Genomic DNA, 26,562 nt, shown 5'->3' on the forward strand with positions numbered 1-26,562 from the left:
AACTTCCAAAACTATGTTTAATAATAGTGTTGAGAGTGGGCAACCTTGTCTTTTTCCTGACCTTAGTGGAAGTGGTTTCAGTTATTTACTATTGAGGACGATGTTGGCTGTGGGTTTGTCATATATGGCCTTTATTATGTTGAGGAAAGTTCCCTCTATGCCTACTTTCTGCAGGGTTTTTATCATAAATGGGTGTTGAATTTTGTCGAAAGCTTTCTGTGCATCTATTGAAATGATCATATGGTTTTTCTCCTTCAATTTGTTAATATGGTTTATCACATTGATTGATTTGCATATATTGAAGAATCCTTGCATTCTTGGAATAAACCCCACTTGGTCATGGTGTATGATCCGTTTAATGTGCTGTTGGGTTCTGTTTGCTAGTATTTTGTTGAGGATTTTTGCATCTATGTTCATCAGTGATATTGGCCTGTAGTTTTCTTTCTTTGTAACATCCTTGTCTGGTTTTGGTATCAGGGTGATGGTGGCCTTGTAGAACGAGTTTGGGAGTGTTCCTCCCTATGCTGTATTTTGGAAGAGTTTGAGAAGGATAGGTGTTAGCTCTTCTCTAAATGTTTGATAGAATTCACCTGTGAAGCCATCTGGTCCTGGGCTTTTGTTTGTTGGAAGAGTTTTAATCACAGTTTCAATTTCAGTGCTTGTGATTGGTCTGTTCATATTTTCTATTTCTTCCTGATTCAGTCTTGGCAGGTTGTGCATTTCTAAGAATTTGTCCATTTCTTCCAGGTTGTCCATTTTATTGGCATAGAGTTGCTTGTAGTAATCTCTCATGATCCTTTGTATTTCTGCAGTGTCAGTTGTTACTTCTCCTTTTTCATTTCCAACTCTATTGATTTGAGTCTTCTCCCTTTTTTTCCTTCTGAGTCTGGCTAATGGTTTATCGATTTTGTTTATGTTCTCAAAGAACCAGCTTTTAGTTTTATTGATCTTTGCTATCATTTCCTTCATTTCTTTTTCATTTATTTCTGATCTGATCTTTATGATGTATTTCCTTCTGCTAACTCTGGGGTTTTTTTGCTCTTCTTTCTCTAATTGCTTTAGGTGCAAGTTTAGGTTGTTTATTCGAGATGTTTCCTGTTTCTTAAGGTAGGATTGTGTTGCTATAAACTTCCCTTTTAGAACTGCTTTTGCTGCTTCCCATAGGTTTTGGGTCATTGTGTCTCCATTATCATTTGTTTTTAGGTATTTTTTGATTTCCTCTTTGATTTCTTCACTCATCACCTGGTTATTAAGTAGTGTATTGTTTAGCCTCCATGTGTTTGTATTTTTTACAGATCTTTTCCTGTAATTGATATCTAGTCTCATAGAGTTGTGGTCGGAAAAGACACTTGATACAATTTCAGTTTTCTTAAATTTACCAAGGCTTGATTTGTGGCCCAAGATATGATCTATCCTGGAGAATCTTCCATGAGCACTTGAGAAAAATGTGTATTCTGTTGTTTTTGGATGGAATGTCCTATAAATATCAATTAAGTCCATCTTGTTAGATGATTTGTCCATTGTTGAAAGTGGGGTTTTAAATTCTCCTGTGTTACTGTCAATTTCCCCTTTTATGGCTGTTAGTATTTGCCTTATGTATTGAGGTGCTCCTATGTTGGGTGCATAAATATTTACAATTGTTACATCTTCTTCTTGGATCGATCCCTTGATCATTATGTGGTGTCCTTTGTCTCTTCTAATAGTCTTTATTTAAAAGTCTATTTTGTCTGATATGAGAATTGTTACTCCAGCTTTCTTTTGGTTTCCATTTGCATGAAATATCTTTTCCCATCCCCTTACTTTCAGCCTGTTTGTGTCTCTAGGTTTGAAGTGGGTCTCTTGTAGACGGCAAATATATGGGTCTTGTTTTTGTATCCATTCAGCCAATCTGTGTCTTTTGGTGGGAGCATTTAGTCCATTTACATTTAAGGTAATTATCGATATGTATGTTACTATTCCCATTTTCTAAATTGTTTTGGGTTCCTTATTGTAGATCTTTTCCTTCTCTTGTGTTTCTTGCCTAGAGAAGTTCCTTTAGCAGTTGTTGTAAAGCTGGTTTGGTGGTGCTGAACTCTCTCAGCTTTTCTTGTCTGTAAAGGTTTTAATTTCTCCATCAAATCTGAATGAGATCCTTGCTGGGTAGAGTAATCTTGGTTGCAGGTTTTTCTCCTTCATCACTTTAAATATGTCCTGCCAGTCCCTTCTGGCTTGAAGAGTTTCTGATGAAAGATCAGCTGTTAACCTTATGGGGATTCCCTTGTGGTTATTTGTTGTTTTTCCCTTGCTGCTTTTAATATGTTTTCTTTGTATTTAAGTTTTGACAGTTTGATTAATATGTGTCTTGGCGTGTTTCTCCTTGGATTTATCCTGTATGGGACTCTCTGTGCTTCCTGGACTTGATTAACTATTTCCTTGCCCACATTAGGGAAGTTTTCAACCATAATCTCTTCAAATATTTTCTCAGTCCCTTTCTTTTTTCTTTTCTTCTTCTGGAACCCCTATAATTCGAATGTTGGTGTGTTTAATGTTGTCCCAGAGGTCTCTGAGACTGTCCTCAGTTCTTTTCATTCTTTTTTCTTTATTCTGCTCTGCAGTAGTTATTTCCACTATTTTATCTACCAGGTCACTTATCCGTTCTTCTGCCTCAGTTATTCTGCTATTGATCTCATCTAGAGTATTTTTAATTTCATTTATTGTGTTGTTCATCATTGTTTGTTTCATGTTTAGTTCTTCTAGGTCCTTGTGAAATGTTTCTTGCATTTTGTCTACTGTATTTCCAAGATTTTGGATCATCTTTACTATCATTATTCTGAATTGTTTTTCAGGTAGACTGCCTATTTCCTCTTCATTTGTTCGGTCTGGTGGGTTTTTATCTTGCTCCTTCATCTGCTTTGTGTTTTTCTGTGTTCTCATTTTGCTTATCTTACTGTGTTTTGGGTCTCGTTTTTGCAGGCTGCCGGTTCGTAGTTCCCATTGTCTTTGGTGTCTGTCCCCAGTGGCTAAGGTTGGTTCAATGGGTTGTGTAGGCTTGCTGGTGGAGGGGAATAGTGCCTGTGTTCTGGTGGATGAGGCTGGATCTTGTCTTTCTGGTGGGCAGGTCTACATCTGGTGGTGTGTTTTGGGGTGTCTGTGGCCTTATTATGATTTTAGGCAGCCTCTCTGCTAATGGATGGGGCTGTGTTCCTGTCTTGCTAGTTGTTTGGCATAGGTGTCCAGCACTGTAGCTTGCTGGTCGTTGAGTGAAGCTGGGTGTTGGTGTTGAGATGGAGATCTCTGGGAGATTTTCGCTGTTTGATTTTACGTGGAGCTGGGAGGTCTCTTTTGCACCAGTGTCGTTAAGTTGGCTCTCCCACCTCAGAGGCACAGCACTGACTCCTGGCTGCAGCACCAAGAGCCTTTCATCCACATGACTCAGAATAAAAGGGAGAAAAACTAGAAAGAAAGAATTAGTATAAGAAAGAAAGAAAGAAAGAAAGGAAGAAAGGAGGGAGGGAGGAAGGGAGGAAGAAAGGAGGGAAGGAAGGAAAGAAAGAAGATAAAGTACAATAAAATAAAGTAAGATAAAATATAAAGTTATTAAAATAAAAAATTAATTATTAAGGAAAAAAAGAAAAAATTAAAAAAACAAAACCGGACAATAGAACCCAAGGACAAATGGTGGAAGCAAAGCTATACAGACAGAATCTCCCACAGAAGCATACACATACACACTCAGAAAAAGAGGAAAAGGGGAAAAAATCATAAATCTTGCTCTCAAAGTCCACTTCCTTAATTTGGGATGATTCGTTGTCTATTCAGGTATTCCACAGATGTAGGTACATCAAGTTGATTGTGGAGATTTAATCCGCTGCTCCTGAGGCTGCTGGGAGAGATTTCCCTTTCTCTTCTTTGTTCTCACAGCTCCTGGGGCTCAGCTTTGGATTTGGCCCCACCTCTGTGTGTAGGTCGCCGAAGGGCGTCTGTTCTTCGCTCAGACAGGACGGACGGGGTTAAAGGAGCCGCTGATTCGGGGGCTCTGGCTCACTCAGGCCGGGGGGAGGGAGGGGCACGGATGTGGGGTGAGCCTGCGGCGGCAGAGGCCGGCGTGACGTTGCACGAGGCTGAGGCGCGCCGTGCGTTCTCCCGGGGAAGTTGTCCCTGGATCCTGGGACCCTGGCAGTGGCGGGCTGCACAGGCTCCCCGGAAGGGGCGTGTGGATAGTGACCTGTGCTCACACACAGGCTTCTTTGTGGCGGCAGCAGCAGCTTTAGCGTCTCATGCCCGTCTCTGTGGTTCGCGCCCATCTCTGGAGCTCCTTTAAGCGGCGCCCTTAATCCCCTCTCCTCGCGCACCAGGAAACAGAGAGGGAAGAAAAAGTCTCTTGCCTTTCGGCAGGTCCAGACTTTTCCCCGGACTCCCTCCTGGCTAGCCGTGGCACACAAACCCCTGCAGGCTGCATTCACGCTGCCAACCCCAGTCCTCTCCCTGCGCTCCGACTGAAGCCCGAGCCTCAACTCCCAGCCCCGCTGCCCGTGTGGGTGAGCAGACAAACCTCTCGGGCTGGTGAGTGCCGGTCGGCCCTGATGCTCTGTGCGGGAATCTCCCCGCTTTGCCCACCACACCCTTGTTGCTGTGCTCTTCTCCGCGGCACCGAAGCTTTTCCCCTCCGCCACCCACAGTCTCCGCCCCCGAAGAGGCTTCCTTGTGTATGGAAACCTTTCCTCCTTCACAGCTCCCTCCCACTGGTGCAGGTCCTGTCCCTATCCTTTTGTCTTGTTTATTCTTTTTTTTTTTTTGCCTTACCCAGGTACGTGGGGGGTTTCTTGCCTTTTGGGAGGTCCGAGGCCTTCTGCCAGCGTTCAGTAGGTGTTCTGTAGGAGTTGTTCCATGTGTTGATGTATTTCTGGTGTATCTGTGGGGAGGAAGGTGATCTCCGCGTCTTACTCTTCCGCCATCTTCCCGGAAGCCAATCCAGAGGGATCTTTCAAAAACAGAAGCCTGACTGTACTGCCTCCCTGCCGGCTTCCTATCATCTTTTGCATCTTATTCAGCTCCTTCTCAGTCTCAGACCCTTTGCAGAATGGCTCCTCAGTCTGAACCCCACCCCACGTCCTTCAGCTGCGTCTGCTTCTGGAGCCTAGTGTCGAGCTCTGTGCCACTTCATTAGTTCAGCAAGTGTTTATTGAGCACTTGAGCACCTACACCAGGTACTCGGTTAGGCAATAAGGATTCAGCAATGACAGTTGTATCCAACTCTGCCTCAGGGACAGCAGAGTTGTGGTTGCAACAAATATGTTCCAAATACGATATGAGAAATGCAAACCCAATGGTAAACATGGATTGTTAGGAAGGCAGATGGAGATGGATGGATATCTAATCTGAACTTGATCTGATATTGGGGCTTGGGAAGTGGGTGATATTTTCTAGCAAAGTACTTAAAAGCTGAGACTTGATGGACTCAGAGCCAGGGCAGGTGGGAGTGTTCTTGGCAGTGGGGGAGAATTTGCTGGGTTTAGAGGAGCTTTAATATTTTAGTTTCTCAGAGAATCATTTTTTTTAAAAAAGAGAAATCACCTAATACATTTGTACTTCTGTTAAAATTAAAGTGAGAACACCAGTTTTAGGTCCTTTGAATATGTTAATTCTGCTATCTTAAGGATTTTCTTTCCCTAAAAATTTATTTCTAGCTAATTATTCTCATGGAGGAACTTAATCTGTCAGACTGTCGTGCTAATGTTCCTCACAATAGGGCTGCTTCAGTGAATAGAAACTGAGTTAATGGGAAAAATTAAATACTCAGAGGAGTTGATTACTTGGGGATTTTCTTCCAAGGTGATAAATATTATCTGTATTATCAAAAAAAATTATGTTTAAGCCTGGTGCTTGGGTTGAAAGGAGGGAAAAGGGCCATAAACTTTCTTTTTTTATTGAAGTATAGTTGATTTACAATATTGTGTTGGTTTCTGGTGTACAGCAAACAGATTCAGTTTTATATATTATATATATGTACATGTATACATGTACATATATATTCTTTTACATATTCTTTTCCATTATGGTTTATTACAGGATATTCAATATAGTTCCCTGTGCTATACAATAGGACCTTGTTGTTTATCTATTTTATATATAGTAGTTTGTATCTGCTAATTCCAGACTCCTAATTTATCCCCCCCTCACTTCCCCTTTTGTAACCATAAATTTATTTTCTATGTCTGTGAGTTTGCTTCTGTTACCACAAACTTTCTGATGGGATATCGCCTAAACCACAGCCCTTAGTGCCCCCAAAATGTAAATTGCTGGGATGTATTTGATCTTTTCAAGTTTCAGGAGCAGACAGTAATGTGAGCTAGGGTCAACATGAAAGGAAGGGCCATCTTATGAGATTCTATCCTGTTAATAGCGAATCAAACTGTCATTCTCAGTTGTGTGTTTTCTGCTACATCTTTTTGGATAGAAGCTTCAGGAAGAATATAATTTCTCAAGTTAGCCTGATACAGCTTAGGTTTAAACTAAGTGCCAGCAAAATAAAATCTCCCAACAATAAAAAAATATATAAATAGAATAGCAGAGAATTTTAAAGATTGTGTTACATATGTTAAAGGATGTGATGTAGGTTGTAAGTGGGTTTATGATTTATATGCTAAATCTCATTACTTGGGTGATTCTGGCAGTTGCTTGAAAAGTAAGTTATTTTTTCAGGTTGTACAGTAATTACTTATTTTGTGTACCTTCTTCCCACTAACTCTTTGGTGGCGTGCCACACGTGTTATTTGCCTTCATGTGCTCAGGACCTAGAACAGTGCTTGGAATAAAGCAAGTTGTTGATGAATGAAACTCCTATGTTCAGGATGTCTTGCTGTGTAAGGAGATGTGCACACACTTAGCACAGAATGATTATTATCTTACTGTTCAACCCAGAAAGAAAATGATGGTGGTTTTAAGAAGCTTATTGCATCTTGGATGTATTATCATGTTGCTCTTTAAAAAAATCCTTGCAGTTTACAAGATTTAAAAAATCTTGTAAATACTGCAAGTACAGTACCAGGATTTTATAATTTCAAATATCACTTTGTTCCATCTGTAAAGACTTTCTAAATGTTTATTTTTTTTTGAAGCTTAATAAATTGTAGAACTATCTGATGGGATCTATAAGCCCATAAACTGTATTTCTTTTTTTTCTTTTAACATCTTTATTGGAGTATAATTGCTTACAATGGTGTGTTAGTTTCTGCTTTATATTTATAACAAAGTGAATCAGCTATACATATACATATATATCCATATCTCCTCCCTCTTGCGTCTCCCTCCCACCCTCCCTATCCCACCCCTCTAGGTGGTCACAAAGCACTGAGCTGATCTCCCTGTGCTATGCGGCTGCTTCTCACTAGCTATCTAATTTACATTTGTTAGTATATATCAAATGGGTACATACTACAAAATACCATCAAATCACTGATGATGATTGTGATAGAGATTTGTTGGAAACTAAGTGAAGAAAGGGTTAAGGTATATTATTAGCACAATATTTATGAACTTCTGCAGACTTCTAGGTACTATTCTAAGAATTTAAGATTCATGAGTAAACAAAATTTATTTTAAAAATTCACTGATATATTGAAGTTTATAGACTATGAGGAAGGTGGGGTAGGGAGGCAGACGATAAAAATAACAAACACGTAAATTGTATACTATGTTCAAAGGCCATACGTATGTGCTTTGGGTGTAGAGAAGGGAAGGGACAGAGTGGGCTGTAAGTTTAAATAAGATAGACTTCACAGACCTCAATGAGAACATGCCATTTGAATCAAGACTAATGGAGGCGAGGGAGTTAGCCTTGAGACCATCTGGAAAAATTCCTCTAGGCAGAGGAAACAGCCATGCAGAAGCCTTAAAGCATAAGTGCCTGGCATATCTGAACTACAGCTAGGTCAGTGTGGTAAATACTTGAAGTGATTTTTTTTTAACCAAGTGTGTGCAATATGTTTTAAGGTGTTTTTAAATAATAGGAAGTAAGTGTTATCTTGAAAGGTCCACAGAAATGGTCAGTCATTGATCCAAGATGACGTTTACCTAGTATCCAAGTTTGAACTCAGATCAAAATCTAATTACCATTATAAGCAACACAAATTGAAGAGTAACATTTCCTTGCTACACAGGATAGAAATCTTCTTATTGCCACAGAGATGAACTCCCGACTATCAAATACACACCAACTACATCTCTACCAGTGTGAGAGAAAAAGGAAAGGGAAGATTAGCTTGTCTAAGTATTCATATAAATGCAGTCAGTAACTCTAGCCGTATTGTAAAAGAATGTTAACATCTCTACAGTGGAACAAAAACATTAACAAATATTCTTCTTCCCAGAAAATAGCTAATGTCTTCCTTGAAAAACGATATACATAGGCTCCAAATTGTTCTTCAGGTGGGTATGAATGATCCACCATTATTTATACTTGCTCACAACACTCCATTTTTGAGCTGGAATTGTGAGCATAAAAATAATTAACATTTTCCACCACCTGCAGAACATCGTCTGTACTTTTAGTTCATTTCCTCGGTGCTTCCTGCAGGGGTTCCGTCTGCTTTATATACCTTATTTCTCTACACGTGATTAAAGCTGCTTATGCCACCTGAGCTGCATACATAGCAGGCATTATGGCGTGGCTTAAACCATCGAAGCCCACCACGGTGAAATGACCTCTATGATATTAGGGTCTAGGTTACAGAGATGCTTGTAATGCTCACACAAAATGTATTTGGGGGGAGAAAAACATGACACCAAAAATTTCTAATAAGTTAAATTGTGTCAGTAGGATCATAACTATTGAGAAAACCTTCTAAACAAAATAATGGTCTATAAAATTAATGGTCTTTAAACTTAACTGCCTGGAAGACTGATGAAATTTTCAAATAGATCCTCTGACAAATGACTAAAAAATGAAACAGAAACAAAAAACCATCATAGCCTACCATCATTATAACCTAACATAGTTTGTAGAATTATTTAATACTTTGGGTAAGCAACTATATAAGAAATTGTTCTGTGACTTATGCAGTAAAGCACACATAGCTCATGTAAAATGACCAGTATTTCCTAGACTATTACTGTTGCAAATCTGGAATTCATATAAAGTTTAACTGAAATAAGGTACCTGTTAATTGTTTCAATATGAAGTATTTCTAGTTTGTATACAACACCTAGATTAAGAAATATAACATCAAATATCAAATTAAAGCCTAGGTATATCCCTAATCATATTCCCCTTGACTTGTTCCAGATTTTGAGAGGCAAAGCTTTCAGCTGTTCCCTGTTGAGTATGATGTTAGCTGTGGGCTTGTCCTATATGCCTTTGGAGAAATATTTTTTAAAATATAAATTAATCGTCCATCTCCACAGCATTTCAACACCTACACCGTGATGATCTACTAGAACTTTCAACCCATATGCAATTGTTATGACTGCAATCTTATACTTCACCATTCCAGACCCTTCAATTTCCAGTTGATCCAGATCCCATTTACTGAACGTTTTGTCTCCAAGGTATTTGGTCTAAGCTATAAGAAGAATGAAACTGCTTTTATCACCATCTTCATATGGCTCATCCCTATTTAACCTTCATCATTCACTGAAAATGCCATGTCCTCTTGGGTCACTTATGGCTGTCTAAAGCTGGGTTATACAGACTTTCCATGTGAACTCACAAGACCCTGTGCATATATCTGTTTTAGCACCTGTTCGCAATTTGCAATTTCAAGCTTAATGTTTTCTCCCCTCCATTGGACTACAGGCTTGTTGAGGACAGGAACTCAAGTCTTTTTCATCCTTGTACTTCCAGAACCTAACATCGTGCTGAAACAGATAAAAAACTCAGTAATGGTTTATGAATGTATTCATGATTTTATGACATTTTTCTTGATGTAATAACTTGTATATTGTAATTTAAAATAATATTTAAAAAGTCTAAAATAGTGTCTATATTCCCCTGCCCCCTGAAAATTAGTGGGGTGCTGTGGGGAAGACAATAAATATTTTGACATGTCACCAGGCATATCACCACTGGGTCAAAGACATGTGTAGTGAAAAGAGCACTAAATCCAGAATTAGGGGACAAAGTTTCCATTATTTTGCCACTAACTTTTCGTATTCATTTGGTCAAGCCACTTATCACTTCTGACACTTTTTTTTTTAATTGAAGTATAGTTGATTTACAATATTGTGTTAGTTTCAGGTGTACAGCAAAGTGATTCATATATATATATTCTTTTTCAGATTCTCTTCCATTATTGGTTATTATAAGATATTGAATATAGTTCCCTGTGCTATACAGTAAATCCTTGTTGTATATTTTATATGTAGTAGTGCATCTGTTAATCCCATGCTCCTAATTTATCCCTTCCCCCACCCTTTCCCCTTTGAGAAAGTTTGTTTTCTGTGTCTGTGAGACTGTTTCTGTTTGTAAATTAGTTCATTTGTATTTTTTTTAGATTCCACATATAAGTGATATCATGTGATACTTGTCTTTCTCTGACTCACTTCACTTAGTATGATAATCTCTAGGTCCATCCATATTGTTGCAAATGACAATATTTCATTCTTTTTATGGCTAATATTCCATTTTATATATATATCATTTTATAATATATATATAAAATCTTCTTTAGCCATTCATTGATGCACACTTAGGTTGTTTTCATGTCTTGGCTATGGTAAGTAGTGCTGCTGTGAACATTGGGGTGCATGTATCTTTTTGAACTAGGATATATGCCCAGGAGTGGGATTGCAGGATCATGTGGTAACTCTATTACACTTGGTTTCTTAATCTCTAATTGAAGAGATTCAAAATGGATGCTCTCTAAAATGACATTATCTTGATGCTATGTAGAACTCAAATTTTTTTACATGAGAACATGGTTTCTTTTAAATGGTAGGCTTCTTCCCTTGGCTGTGTTCTCCTGTAAGGCTACAAACATGTAAGCAATTCTTATTGATGCTATAGTGTTTCATTGGCGATCCTTGCTCATATCTTCCTCATAGTTGAGGTTCAGTTGTTGATTTACTGAATCAGGATAATAACTATTAAGACTTCTATGCTCAAAGAAAACCACAAACCTAGTTATCAGAATGCAGTTTATGAGATAGAGAAGAAATTTAAGGATATACAAAATTGAATTCACTAGTTTTATGCAGCAGGCCAAGTTTTACATGCAATATGGAAAATCTTAGGTGAGGCATGTATTATAGTTCAGTTCCAGTTGTGTTACTCTCAGAGTGAGAGACCCAGCGTCATTCCTGTAGAATTACTGTAATAGGTAATAGGGCTGCTCAGGGATTTGGACCACAAGGAGATGTTGCCGAGGCCCACCTAACAAGCTTTATACACCATTTTAAGTTTAGGTAATTTATAATATAATATTCCCTTAATTTTAAAGATCATTTCAGAGTTAATTTGAATAAAGGTGTAAAAAGCTCCCAGATTGACAAATTGGTCAATAACCAGAACCATGTGATGCTGCTTGAAAATCAGAAACACTTAGATGCATATTCAGATGTATGGGACACAAAATTTTTTTCCACTCGATTTAGCTCAGATTGGACTTTAATTAAAATGTGCTGTATAAAGACCTGCTCTGTACTGTGAACTTCAGATTATATATGGATAAATAACATGGAAAAGAGTCAAAGAACAGCCATATGTATGATGAAGAAACTGGTTGTATTCTGGGAGGAGTAATTCTTTGCCTTCTTCACTGGTCATTTCCTGGCTTTATCGGGCCCTGGTCATAACTCCAACTGTGCCAGGAATTGAGTTCTCATGAAGTGAATTACCTGAGAATTACAGTTAGGATAAGGATATGGGGTCACTGATACAGGTAGCAGAGCGACCTTTCTAATGTACATATGTCAACACAACTAAACTGGGTAATCTTGAGGACCCTGTAAATGCCAAGGAGAGGGATGTATTCCCACAGTATGTTCCAGATGTACCCCAGTATTTGAAACATATCATTAAATTAGCTATATTTAAAACAACGTACAAGGTGACAGTTTTTAAATATGTAATTGCATGATGCGACAGATACTAAGCACTAAGTAATCACAAAGGCCATTTTCATAACACACTAATCTAAAAAGAATATTTGAAATACACTAGCTTATCAATTGCTTCTTCATGAAAACGGACAGTGGCAGAAATTAGAAGTTTCCATACACATTAGTTTTTATTTGCATTACACACATATCTTACAATACATGCTATATAAACACACTGTGAATATGGGAATAAAATTTTTAATTTTTCCACTTATGATACTAGTGAAGAAAAATCTATATAGCATAACTTTCTTCTAGATGCTGGATATCTGCAAAATTGTTAATATCCATTTGTCATTTAAGATTTAATAGCTTCAGCCACTATGGAGAACAGTATGGAGGTTCCTTAAAAAACTACAAATAGAATTACCATATGACCCAGCAATCCCACTACTGGGCATATACCCTGAGAAAACCAAAATTCAAAAAGAGTCATGTACCAAAATGTTCATTGCAGCTCTATTTACAATAGCCCGGAGATGGAAACAACCTAAGTGCCCATCATCGGATGAATGGATAAAGAAGATGTGGCACATATACACAATGGAATATTACTCAGCCTTAAAAAGAAATGAAGTTGAGCTATTTGTAATGAGATGGATAGACCTAGAGTCAGTCATACAGAGTGAAGTAAGTCAGAAAGAAAAAGACAAATACCGTATGCTAACACATATACATGGAATTTAAGGAAAAAAAAAATGTCATGAAGAACCTAGGGGTAAGACAGGAATAAAGACGCAGACCTACTGGAGAACGGACTTGAGGATATGGGGAGGGGGAAGGGTGAGTTTTGACAGGGCGAGAGAGAGTCATGGACATATACACACTAACAAACGTAGTAAGGTAGATAGCTGGGGGAAGCAGCCGCAAGGCACAGGGATATTAGCTCGGTGCTTTGTGACAGCCTGGAGGGGTGGGATGGGGAGAGTGGGAGGGAGGGAGACGCAAGAGGGAAGACATATGGGAACATATGTATATGTATAGCTGATTCACTTTGTTATAAAGCAGAAACTAACACACCATTGTAAAGCAATTATACCCCAATAAAGATGTTTAAAAAAAAAAAAAAAGATTTAATAGCTCCAAAGGAACCATCACAGTGTGTAATATGCAAGCATTAACAAATAATTTGTAAGATGCATCAACAGTAATTGTTTTATGCTATCAAAATAGAGCTTATATATTACCTTTTATAATGCCATGACACTGTAGAAAGTTTTAAATCTTTATAAAGAAATATATATATATATTATTTTTCAAACCCCTCTGAAGTATAATTTTATTGCAGCAAAGAATGGTATGTCAAAGATTAAGTTAAAGCAAACTACTTTCACTTGCTCCAAACCTTCCAAAGCCAGTGGCTTTCCATCTCACTGTAAGGTCACAATCCACTCATTCTCATTACATTTCCGTCTTCAACTTCTGCTCCTCTCCCCTTCCGTCACTCACTGGCTTTCTTGTATACCTGAAGGACATCCAGAATATTCCAGATTTAGAACATTTGCATTTTCATTCCCTCTGTCTGGAATACTTTTCCCCAGACATCTACATGGCTTGCTGGATAGCTACCTTATTTATTGAAATGTCACTTTCTCAAGGCTTTTATGGATTCCTCTGTGTTTAAAAATGCAATCCCCATACACACAGCCTATTCTTCCCTTCCCTGATTTAGTTTTCCTCCTCACCATTATCACTGGCTAACTATATATATATATATATGTATTCTTTTAATTTTGCTTATTATCTGTTTTCTTTTCTCCACTAGAATGTAAGAATGTAAGCTGCAAAAATTTATGAATGCTTTTTTTTTTGCTGTGGTTTCCATGGTGCCTAGATCTGTACTGGTCATATAGTAAGTAGGTACATGATAATATTTGTTGAATGAATGAGTGGAGTATAAAACAAATATAAAGATATAATGTACAGGGAGGGTTTTGATGATGAAATGTGTGTGCTGAGATGGCTGGAACTAGAGTTTAGGGTCAAGAAGTCACCAGGACCAAAATGTTAAGAGATTCATCAACATTAACAAATTGGTTAGTCTTTTTAAAGTTATTGACAGAGACCATAATTGGTGATCATTTTGTTTTACTTGCTTAATTAGTGTTTGCCTTTATTAACCTATTTTGTATATATAAAAAGGGGTTTATGATATTTAAAGGAGGGTCAGATTAGAATGCTGTTCCATCAAAAGTTAAAGAAAGAGAGGTCTGGAACAGTGCTACAGGACAAGGCTCTTGGTAAGGATTTGTTTTAAAAAAAAGAGAGAAAAAGAAAGAAAAAGAGAAAGAAACGAAGAAGGAAGGAAGGGAGGGAGGGAAAGAAAGAAGAGAGGAAGGAGGGAGGGAGGAAAAAGTAAGTGGTGTCAAACATTTGAGAATTCTATGCCATAGACTTATTGTAACAGAAAAGTGATAGAAGTAACCTAATTCAATTAATGAATTTTTAATTAGGTGAAGGTAAATCTGAAGGTCTGGATATACATGACAATCAGTTTGTTTTCAGAATCATGTCAGAAAGTGACAGAATTACCAAAATATATTGTAGCTTTTCTTGCTGTATCAGAGGAGCTAAAGGAAGGCAGTTCTGATCAGGCCAAAGATAAAACTGGAAAAACAATTATCTGTTGTAGATGGAGAGCATCTGTGGTGGGGTGGGACTCGGGAAGGGAAGGTTGTCACTGGAGCTCAGATCTGGAGAAAGAGTGGGCTTGAGGAAAGACCGCTCTAGATGCAGGAAAGAGCAAGTGCGAGTCTCCAAGGAGGCAGAGCCAAAGGAGCAAGGGGGAGATTAGTAGGGCGGCAAGGAAGAGCCGGATCTCAGAGGGCCTTTCACTATTCTAAGAACTAGACTTTGTCTGTGAACGAGACCGGGTGCCATGTGAGGACCCTGAGCTGTGTCAAAATCTGACTTGTGCTCGAAAACCTCAGCCTGGTTGATGTGTTGAAGGTAGGCGTGAGGGTGCAAGGGTGGAAAGAGGGGACTGGTTAGAGGTTACTGTGGGATGCAGGCGAGCGGCCCTGGGGCTTCGACCAGAGCAGTGGCGGGGGGTGGGGTGAGGCGTGCCCAGATTCGGAATAATTATTGAAGGTAGAGCAGGCGGGGGTCACTGACAGGCTGCAGGAGGAGGTGGAAGAAAGGGAAGAGTTGAGAGCGACTCCAAGGCTTTTGTCCTAGAACTGGACGAGTGGAGTTGCCATTTCCTGAAATAGGAAGACCTCAGGAGGGGCAAGTTCAGGACATCTCTCATCTCTCTTAATCGAAAGCTCTCTGTCTCTCTGTCTGTCTCTCTCCTGTGTGTGTGTCTCTCTCGCTTCCTTTGTTATTTATCACTCACCTGTTGAAAAACTAGATTGTATAATGTATACAGTTTTCCACAGCGTGGATTTCGCTGTTTCCCTTTGGTGACATTTAACATGTTCCCCTTTCCCCTGTATTTTCTAGAAGTTGGCAGGTAGGTCTGTAAGCTTGGTGAAATTCACCTCTGAGTTTTGTCCACACCCCTCCACAGGTAGGCCTGTGTTCTTGCCCGCCCCTCCTGATCCCCAGGACGCACGTCTCCTCCGGTTTTACTTGTTATATTAGCAACCATGAATAATCCTACTTAGATCCTACTAACTTGTTAGAAGTTAAAACATTTATCATTTAGCCTTCATTTATGAGCTGAAATATTTCCATAAAGAAAGTATTTAGTTACATTACACTTCATATAGCTAAGGTAGACTAAATGCTGGATTCTTTGCCTCTATTTGCCAATATTCAAAGTAATGAGTTAGTTACCTAGCATCTTCCAAAATTAGACATTTCTTTTTTTTGTACAAACTCATGGAGTTAAATATACTCGCTGTATTTTAATGTATTGCAGGAAATTCTTATTGATGTTAATTAAAATCATCCTTCTTTGGCCCTGGGATTTTTTGAACCACTCTCTGTTTCCAGTAGTTTGTTTCTGAAGTGACAATATGTTCCAGGCTCCTCTTATACATTTCCAGCCCTGAATCAGCCACTTCTCCAGGAGCTTAGTTTTCTCTTAATGGAAAATGGTATTGAGTAATGACAGTCTGGTGCCAGAGGTTGGTCCTTGTTTGGGAACTTTTTCAGTGGACAGAGCTAAGACATATATCTACATTTTAAAAAGGATAACATCATCCTGGGTTCACAGTGATGCTTCTAATTCAGATGCAGAACTATATAGCATTTTAATTTAATCTCATCAATCTTATATATGCTTCTCCTTTTCACATATTGAAATTTTCAGGGTCCAAAACACCAAGATAATTACTTATTTGCATCATTCCACATGTGTAGAGCGTTTCAGTAACAGAGCATGCAGTGTCTAATTATAACTGAAAGGTCAGGGTGAAAAGAATATTTGTTGACAAGATGAGTATGCATATTCTGATTAGAGCAAACAGCATGTACAAAGATCCAGAGGCTTGAGAGCACGTAGTTCCTTTAGGAAGGAGCAAATACTGTTCTACAGAAGGAGCGAGGGATTACAGAGTCGGGAACACAATGGGCCTCACATTCAATGCTGCAGATATTAGAGCATCAACCAGATTCTCAGGCTATTTGGTTTCATTTTCAGGAGGTATCTTGCGTTTGTTTTTAATAAAAAATATTACTTTTCTACTCTGTCTATATAAGCAGAACTTAAGTGTGAGAAAGGGTAGGGGTTACTTTAAGTACTACTATCCTTAGCTCTGTTCTACAGCGGTTCAGGGAAGACACCAGTGAGATTATAGCTCACTTATTTGCTGACATTTGAAGATACATGTGCATACTAATGACCCATTGTCGTGGCTTTTTTCTCCCCACAGAGGACAAAGTATGGACCATAGTGTCTCACGATTTGCAGATGCAGACAACGGTGGTGGGCTACAACCCAGAAAAATACTCGGTGACACAGCTCATTTACAGCGCCTCCATGGACCAGATCAGCGCCATCACCAACAGTGCCGAGTATTGTGAGCAGTACATCTCCTATTTCTGCAAGATGTCCAGGTTGTTGAACACCCCAGGTAGGCTGAGAATGGAATGTTACTTTTAATTACTATCTTAGCTGGTGATTGGAATTACCTAAACAGTCCAACAGGTGTGGCTTATTATCTTAACAGTCCCGTCTTCAAAGCACGGGCAGCTGTGAAAGTAAAATATAACCACTTGTTTTTTCTTTCTGGAGAAGGAAGCTAAGAAATACCATTTTTTCAGAAAAATTCCATTGTTTCTAACTTAGCGATTTAAAATTTTTATATGCATGTATGTGTGTGTGTCAGTGCTTCTAGTGTGTAATTATCAGTATTTGCTTTGGGCAAAAGTTTATCAAAGCTCCTTGTGAACTTTCAAGTAATTCCCTTTGAGTTCTTCAGTTGTCTCTAACATAGAGATGAAAGAATTCTGAAGGCTGTCTGCAGGTAAATAGCATATAGAATAGCGATAGAATTTAGAGCTGTTTGTTGTCTGTAGTCATTTAACAGTATCTGTTGGTCTCAAGAAGTCTGCTCTTTTTTTTCATGATGGCTTACTTTTAGCAGTGCTTCAGGACTTGTGTGTGTGTGTGTTGGGGGTAAAGAAGATAGTTTACAAAGGGTATATTGGAAGTATCTTTACCACAAGAGCCATACACTCTGGGATTCTTGGCAGTAAATTCATTATGTTGACAGCAAACTAAATCTCTTCGTCTATAGTATAACATAGAAGTAGAGCATGTGCTTTGAGTCAGAGAAACATATGTTCACACTTTTCAGCCTTGCTGCTTCTCGGGTATGTGACTTTGGGGGAGTTCCTTGAACTTCTCTGCCTCAGTTTCCAGTGTCTTTCAGTCAAAGAGGGATCATAATGCCCATTTCAGGGTGATTGTGAGAATTTGATCAGGGAATATACTAAGTGCCTGTTATAAGTCTTGATGCACTTAAGGACTTAATAAAGAGCAAATAGTATATTGATGTTTTTTTATTATTAAACAACTTTGGAAGTGGCATTATGTCAGAGACCAAGGGACTGCTTGATGCCCCAAATTAGTGTTGTAATGGGGCCAGTGTTGTAGGGAGTCACAGAAAAGAGTTATAAGCAGGATAGTCTATAATGTTTTGAAGATTTAAGTGCTTTTATGTGCAAAGCCTTGTGCTAAAATTACAGACAAGTATAACCTATGAACTCTAAGAAAGTAAAATCTGTAAAATATGAAAATGATTGGTTCAGACAATTATGCTTTTGCTATTTGGAGAAGGAAGACATGACTGTGGCTGGGATGTTGAAGTGATGCTTCATTAAAGAGGTTGAAAGACAATTCGAGGTTGGTGAGAGTAAACAAGAGTCTGGAGGACAGAATATGAATGATCTTTCAGGCCACGGTGAGAAGTAGTTTAGCAGAAGCAGAGTTCGTGTCAAAAAACAGTAAGATATAAGGCTGGAAAGTACAAATGGGAGAAACCGTGGAGGAAATGAAATGCAATGCTGAGAATTTTCCCTGGAGGCCCGTGCTTCTCACCTCAGGCTTTAGTGTGCCTGCGAATAACCCAGAGGGATTAATGAGACACAGACTGCTGGGCTCCGTTCCCTGAATTTCTGATTCAGTAGGTCTGAGGTGGGGCTCCAGAATTTTCATTTGTAACGAGTGTTTTGGACTGAATTGTGTCCCCCAAAATTCACACGTTGAAGTCCTAAATCCCTAATGTGACCGTATTTGAGACAGGGCTTTTAGGAGATAATTAAGGTTAAATGAGGTTATAAGGTTGGATTCCTAATCTGACTGAATTGGTGGTTTATAAAAAGAGGAAGAGTCAGAAAGAGCACTCTCCCCAGAAACCAAACTGGCCAGTACCTTGATCTCGGACTTACAGCCTCCGGAACTGTAAGAAAAGAATGTCTGTTGTTTAAGCCACTCAGCCGATGGTATTTTGCTACGGCAGCCTGAGTGTGCTAGTGCAATGAGTTCCCGGGTGATGATGGTATTGCTGGTCTGGAGACCACTGTGAGAACCATAGCTGTGGGCAGTGGAAATCCCTGAAGGTCCCTACAACTGTTCTTCTATCCCCCTTCACTTATTTCAGCCTTTTATTTTATTTTTACTGGATCCTGTTTCCAGTGCTAAGAAGAGTCAACCAACGATTATAGAAAATCCGGAGCACTAGGCACAATTAGTGCCCATCAGCTTGTCTGCCCTCAGTTTCATGAGTGAGTGCTCCCTTTGGAAGTTCACTCCAAAGATTCCAGTCCATCAGTCTCCAGTCCTGGAGGGGGATGGTGTGAGGGAAAACTGCTGACCAGAAAAATAACTTGGTACCATCAGCTTTGTTTTCTTTATTTTCTTCCATTCTTCTATTAAACTCCAAAGTCAACTTTTACTGTTTGAATTTTTGCTCTCGTGGTTAAAAAACACAATGCAACCTCCAAATAAGTTTCTCTTACAGTTCAGGCACCAGGAGAATTAGGCTAGAGGTAAGAGAAACAATTTGCTTTAGCGATTCTGGTCTTGTAGTTCATTCCTTCCCTTCCCTCACTGGTATACTCTGTGACTTCCCCCATCCACCAAGAAGCCTCACACACTTATTACCCTCCTTTTGGAAACCCAGGATGTCCAAAACCATCAGGAAACAGGATAAATTTGTTTTTAAAAATACTTCCATTACGTTTTCTCATAATAAGCTAAACACACTTCTCTTCAACCTCCAGACACCTTTTCAGAGGAAGAACTACTAAATTGAAACCAAGAGTGAATTGTTAATCTGTACAGTAAGCACACTATTTTCTTTGTGTTTGCAGACATTTGCAGGTTATTATTATACTTACTAAACTGTGCATTGAAAATCATGTTATCATATGCTTCTTGCCTTTGGGGACACCCTCCATGTATCAAATCTTTACTCACATAGGATCGGACTTAATAAATGTTTGCTGACTGGAATGAAATGACAAATATATTGTTTTAAATATTTCCTCATTCAACCTTCAGTCAGTTGTTTTTAAACAAGTGTGTACGTCAGAATTTTCAGGTTGCTCGTCACAATGCTGATTCCGATTCTGACTCGGGAGAACTTGGTTGGGGCACAGGAATGTTTGCTTTTAACAAACATCCATGCATCATTCTGTGAACCGTACATTGAAAAATACCATCTTTAATTTATGGCATAAGGCCTCTCATCTTGGATTTTAAGGCATCAGTCCTCTGTGTGGGAGAAGATTAAAGGGAATATTAGAACTTGTCTGACCAACTGAAATAAAATGGCATACGTAACTACCTGTTCCTCCAGCTAAAATAAATTGGCATAGTGGTATTTTAAAAATCCTTTTTGTAGACTATTGTAAAGTGAATTTCAGCCTACTCTTCTTAGTCATTTTTCATATCCCAATTTCTATTTTCAGGGTTAATTAATCTGTAGACAGCTAAGGCAAGGAAAAGGAGTGGTTGATATAGCAAGTTTTCCTGTATTACTGTATTCTGTATATGTCCAAGTATGAAAGAATACAATTTAATACAAATCTTTAATTTGCTATTTTAAGGAGCTGATGTTTTCTGTAATTGGTTTTTTCCCTCCTTCCTGGTAATGTTCCATTTTAAATATCCATTTCCTTATTCTTAACTAAGGCTGAATTATATTGGAACTTCTGTAGCAGTACTTGTGACATCTGTTTGAATACAAGTATATTCATTATAGTCATGGCAATTAAAATGAATATCAATCGCTTCTCGGCCTTTTGGCTAAGATCAAGTGTAAAATGAGTATCAAATGGGTTTGTAATAGCTATGTACTTAAAATGTTATTCTTTGTTTTAAGAGCCTTACCCTCAAGAGTTCATTTGGGGCTCTATAGTAGCTAATGATACTTATGATAAAGAGTTGATTTTACATGTATATGGACCTCATTTTTATTTTGATAAATCTTTAGTTGTACCACACCATTAGCTAACAAATGTAGATTTACTCATTAATGGTTTCTCACAACTTTTACAAGGATAGTAATATATGACTTACAGTGTTATCACTTTTTAAAAAATTTATTTATTTATTCATTTCTTTGGCTGCGTTGGATCTTCGTTGCTGCACGTGGGCTTTCTCTAGTTGCAGTGAGCAGGGGCTACTCTTGGTTGCGGTGAGCGTGCTTCTCATTGTGGTGGCTTCTCTTGTCGCAGAGCACAGGCTCTAGACACATGGGCTTCAGTAGTTGTGGCACACGGGCTCAGTAGTTGTGGCTCACGGGCTTAGTTGCTCTGTGGTGCGTGGGATCTTCCCAGACCAGGGTTCAAACCCATGTCCCCTGCATTGACAGGCAGATTCTTAACCACTGTGCCACCAGGAAAGTCCCATCACTTCTTTTTATTACTACAAAATCTTTAAACGGAATCAATTTTAAAGTAATGCTTTTGCCATTCTTTATGGTCATATCCATCCTTGCAATGTAACTATTAATTCAGTTGTCCTTAATCAGCTTTACAAAAGACACAGAATAAAGACAAGGTTATTTGATTTCATCCAATTTGAAAATAAACAAATTAATTCTACCCAAAAGGAAAAAAAAAACCCCACCATTAATAGCTATCCAAAACCACAAGGATGTTAACATGTTTTATATTTATATCCCCAGAACTGCAAATATACTGATATCTGAACTTAATGAAAGGCAGAAATCTTTAAACAGTGAAATCTACTTCTGAAAATAAGTACCTCAAGAACTTAAATTTGATAAATTAGACACCAGGAGAAAGTATATTAGATCCCACTTGAGTCAAGACTTAGTCAACAATCCTAATGCTTTTAAATGGCAAAAATATTGCTCTATATTTGGATAAGACCTATTAGCCTGATTTTAAATGCTTATTTGTGTATTTTAGATGCACTGTTGTCGTGTATTTATTTTATAAAACTTTATGCTTTCTAATTAAGCATTTTCTTCTAAAGCATTTATTCCCTACATATATAAATATTTAATTATAGAGATATAAAGTTGATATGTTTCCTATTTTTCTGACTATATTTAGTGTTGATTTCATTTGTTCTCAGTGTTTTTCATTGTGCCATGTAGTTTTGTTCTCATAAGTCATAGTTTTATTGCTTCTTTTTTGGAAAGAAACAGTATAAATTATCCATCCTTTTGGGTAGTTTACTATTAGATTTTGTATCTATTGAAAAGGGGTTATGTTCACAATTTTTACCTGTTAAGTAAGCTGTGTAAAATTCAATATACTTTAATGATACTGAACTGTGATTTAATGGCATCCAAAAGACAAGAAAACATGAGTCTGGCATTATAACTTATAACCTATTTTTAGAAAAAAATTCTAAACTTCAGTGAAGCTATCAAAAAAGTGAATTTTCAGCTTGTGATGTGCATTATAAGAAACTATGATGTTTAACTCTTGAAACAACATAGATAAAACATTGCTCCACTGCAGCTAAAGACTGGCATTTTCCGTGAATGAGTTTCATTGTGACTAGTCAGTATGTTAATCAAAAGATTAATCATTTATCTACTTAATTATTATGTTAAATAATTGTAATGAAATTGGAGGATACAATTAAATGGGACAAGCAATGAAGATAGTAATAACTAAAAGGTAAAAGCAGAAAATTAAATCTAGCAATATTCTACACCCAGGCAACTGGCATCTTCATAGAGGACCCTGTAGTTAAAAGGGACAGAATGGTCACAGGGGAGAGTAGAGATTATTTCGGCAGTGTGGGTAGGAGTTGATCAAAGTCTCAGCTGGAATAATGGATAAGATAATCAATCCATATATATGTATTGTTTCTTGTGTATCAGGAATTGTGATATGTAGGCTGAGGTGTGAAGGATTCATTTCAGTTAACTAAGAAAAAAATGGCAATGGGACATCTAGGTTTGAGATGTGAGAATGTGCAGTAATTCTGAGATGCAGGTCAAGGAACACAGGACTTTGAAGGAAATGAGAGAGGTCAGAGTGGCTGCAGCAGAGACCGTGAAGGTGAGAGAGAGGAAAGCAGACTTGAGGAGATCAGTCCAGAGTCTCTGAGTGATGGTAAGAGTTTCACTCCAAGGGCAAAGGGAGTGGTTGTAAGTAAGGGTATTCTGGCTGTGATGAGGAGGATAGAATCCAGGAAGGGCAGAGTTTGTATGATGGACCATCTGGTACAATGTCACAGGAGTGCAGAGGAGACTGGATGACCTGTATGTTCACTGGGAATTAGGAGGAAAGCCGGTTTTAAGTTTAGATAGTAGAATGAACAAGATCTGTGATTGCGTATATGTAGAGTAACTTTAGGGGAAGGGAAAATGCAGTCTTCCCATGTACCCAGGGGTAAAGGTAAAATGGATGACTATGAACAGTTGTAAAGCCTTCACAAGATGACTCAAAGAGGTCATGGGAGGTGCAAGAAAAGAACAGAAGGAAAGAAAATACTAACTTGAAAAAGTAATTTAAGGAGAGGATGCTGCTAACTAAAGGGACTCAAAAGTAATGATCAGAGCAGTAGGAAGAGAATCAAATTAGAAAAGCCTTATAATGGGGAAGCTAAGGGAAATGCGTGTTTAACAATCAACAGGTAAAAAACAAAAACAGGAAAACTGAGATGTGGTCAGTGGTGAGACATCAAAGAAGGAAGTCAGCCCCTGGCTTTGGCTGTTGCGAGGCCACTGGAGTTTCACGTCTGTGGGGTCTGCTGGGTGGAGCCACTGAAGAATGAATGGCAAAAGGAAACAAGTGAAGGTTTTCAAAAAGTTCCATGGTAAAGGGATGGCTATATAGAGAGAATTGCTGCTTAACCGGAAGGCGGAGCCCAAGTGAGGGTTTGGGGATTTTAAGGATGAGGGAGTTATGAGTAAGTTTATAAATGTAGGAGGCAGTGAAGAGGATGAAGCTAAAGGTATAAGACAGATAAGGAACGTAAGAAGTCCCACGAGAGAAAAAAGAGTATGGAATTTGCCTTGGCAAAGAATGAACACCTGCTCTGAGAAAGGAGGTAAAGAAAAAGGTAGAGATTTCCATTAAATTCTATTGACCAATACCATCCTTGACATTTTATCTCATTTAACTGTCAAAGTTATGCAAATAGATTTTATTATCTCCATTTTGCAAACACAGGGCTCAAAGAGGTGAATAAACTCACTGAACATCACTACAGCGGACAAGCTGGGGTTCAAATGCAAATCTGTCCTACTATAAACCTTTTTTTCTGACACATTAAGAAAGTGTGAACATGTAGAGGGGTCAGTGTGCTGCCACCAAAGTGAGGGTAGAACTAAGCCCAGCAGTATCTGTACCCACCCCATCTCTTCAACCACCATGAAAGAACATTTTCCCTCCTGGCATTTACTTTTTCTGTCTATGATTAGAAATACTCTTTGTCAAGTGGCCTTGGGTCAAATCCAATATTTTGATTAATAAATTAATCTTAAGGTCAGATTTATTGAGGATAGCTTGTCTGACTTCTACTAAAAGTGTACTCATTTCAAGTTGCCAGCATTTTGAGCTTTAAGGTGAGACTTTGAAGAACATTGACCTTCTATAGCATGATAAAGATTGTTTTTAATGCTGCCGTTTTATTTTGTGAGTGCCTGTGTGTGTGTGTAGCTTCATTTTTTAATGACTAAAATAGAAATAAATGAGAACTTTGAAGTAATCCTATATCACTCTGTAGAATTTGAAAATTGTCTCTTCGTGTGCTTAAATCAAACTTTCTTGGTTGTACATAATCTTTATAATTATACATTTTAATGACATCATAAAGTGAGGATAAACCTACTTTGTCAGATTTGATAAATTATGTTTTTATTAATCATTTTTAATTGAAATATAGTTAATGTACAGTGTATTCGTTTCAGTTTTATAGCAAAGTGAGTCAGTTATATATACTTACATATATATTCATTCATATATATATATTCTTCTTCAGATTCTTTTCCATTATAGGTTATTATAAGATATTGAATATAGTTCCCTGTGCTCTACAGTAGGTTCTTGTTGGTTATCTATTTTATATATAGTACTGTGTCTCTGTTAATCCCAAACTCCTAATTTACCTTTTCCACCCCCCACGCTATCCCTTTTGGTAACCATAAGTTTGTTTTCTATGTCTGTGAGTCTATTTCTGTTTTGTAAATAAGTTCATTTATATCATTTTTTAAGATTGTACATATAAGTGATATCATGATATTTGTCTTTCTCTATCTGACTTACCTTAATATGATAATCTCTAGGTCCATCCATGTTGCTGCACATGGCATTATTTCATTGTTTTTTATGGCTGAATAATTTTCCATTGTGTATATATACCACATCCTCTTTATTCATTCATTTGTTGATGCACACTTAGGTTGCTTCCGTGCCTTGGCTATTGTAAATAGTGATGCTTTGGGGTGCATGTATCTTTTTTTTTTTTTTTTTTTTGCGGTACGCGGGCCTCTCACTGCTGTGGCCTCTCCCGTTGCGGAGCACAGGCTCCGGACATGCAGGCTCAGCGGCCATGGCTCACGGGCCCAGCCGCTCCGCAGCATGTGGGATCTTCCCGGACCGGGGCACGAACCCATGTCCCCTGCATCGGCAGGCGGACTCTCAACCACTGCGCCACCAGAGAAGCTCGATGTATCTTTTTTAATTAGAGTTTTCTCTGGATATATGCCCAGGAATGGGATTGCAGGATCATATGGTAACTCTCTTTTTGGTTTTTTAAGGAACAGTATGGATACTGTTCATAGTTGCTGCACCAGTTTACATTCCCAGCAACAATGTAGGAGGGTTCCTTTCTCTCCATGTCTTCTCCAGCATTTATTATTTGTAGACTTTTTAATCATGGCCGTTCTGACTGGTGTGAGGTGATACCTCATTGTAGTTCTGATTTGCATTTCTCTAATAATTAGTGATGTTGAGCATCTTTTCATGTGCCTGTTGGCCATCTGTATGTCTTCTTCTTTGGAGAAATGTCTAATTAGGTCTTCTGCTCATTTTTTGACTGGGTTGTTCACTTTTTTGATATTAATCTGTATGAGCTGTTTGTATATTTTGGAAATTTATCCCTTGTTGGTAGCATTGTTAGCAAATATTTTCTCCCATTCTGTAGGTTGTCATTTCATTTTGTTTCTGGTTTCCTTTGCTGTGCAAAAGCTTTTGAGTTTAATTAGGTCTTATTTGTTTATTTTTGTTTTTATTTCCATCACTCTAGGAGACGGATCCAAAAAAATATTGCTGTGATTTATGTCAAAGTGTGTTCTGCCTACATTTTCCTCTAGGAGTTTTATAGAATCCAGTCTTACATTTAGGTCTTTAATCCATTTTGTGTTTATTTTTGTATATGGTGTTAGAGAATGTTCTAATTTCAATCTTTTACATGTAGCTGTCCCATTTTCCTAGCACCACTTGTTAAAGAGATTGTCTTTTCTCCATTGTATATCCTTGCCTCCTTTGTTGTAGATTAACTGACCATAGGCGCGTATGTTTATTTCTGGGCTTTCTATCCTATTCCATTGATCTATATGTATTTTTTGTGTCAGTAGTATACTGTAGCTTTGTAGTATT

At 38.2% G+C, this 26,562-nt stretch overlaps 1 protein-coding gene and 1 pseudogene across 1 annotated transcript in view; both read left to right on the top strand.

Annotated features, from left to right (window-relative positions):
- Positions 1-26,562, top strand: part of CNTNAP2 (contactin associated protein 2) — a 2,069,520-nt gene that overhangs the window by 1,360,571 nt on the left and 682,387 nt on the right. Inside the window, exon 13 of the mRNA XM_065883648.1 lies at positions 16,896-17,096. Coding sequence (XP_065739720.1) covers positions 16,896-17,096 — 201 coding nt within the window. The remainder of the gene's footprint in view (positions 1-16,895; positions 17,097-26,562) is intronic.
- On the top strand, positions 20,757-20,900 carry LOC136128678 (U2 spliceosomal RNA; annotated as a pseudogene).

Source organism: Phocoena phocoena, chromosome 9 (genome assembly GCF_963924675.1).
Source record: "Phocoena phocoena chromosome 9, mPhoPho1.1, whole genome shotgun sequence".
Classification (NCBI taxonomy): Eukaryota; Metazoa; Chordata; class Mammalia; order Artiodactyla; family Phocoenidae; genus Phocoena; species Phocoena phocoena.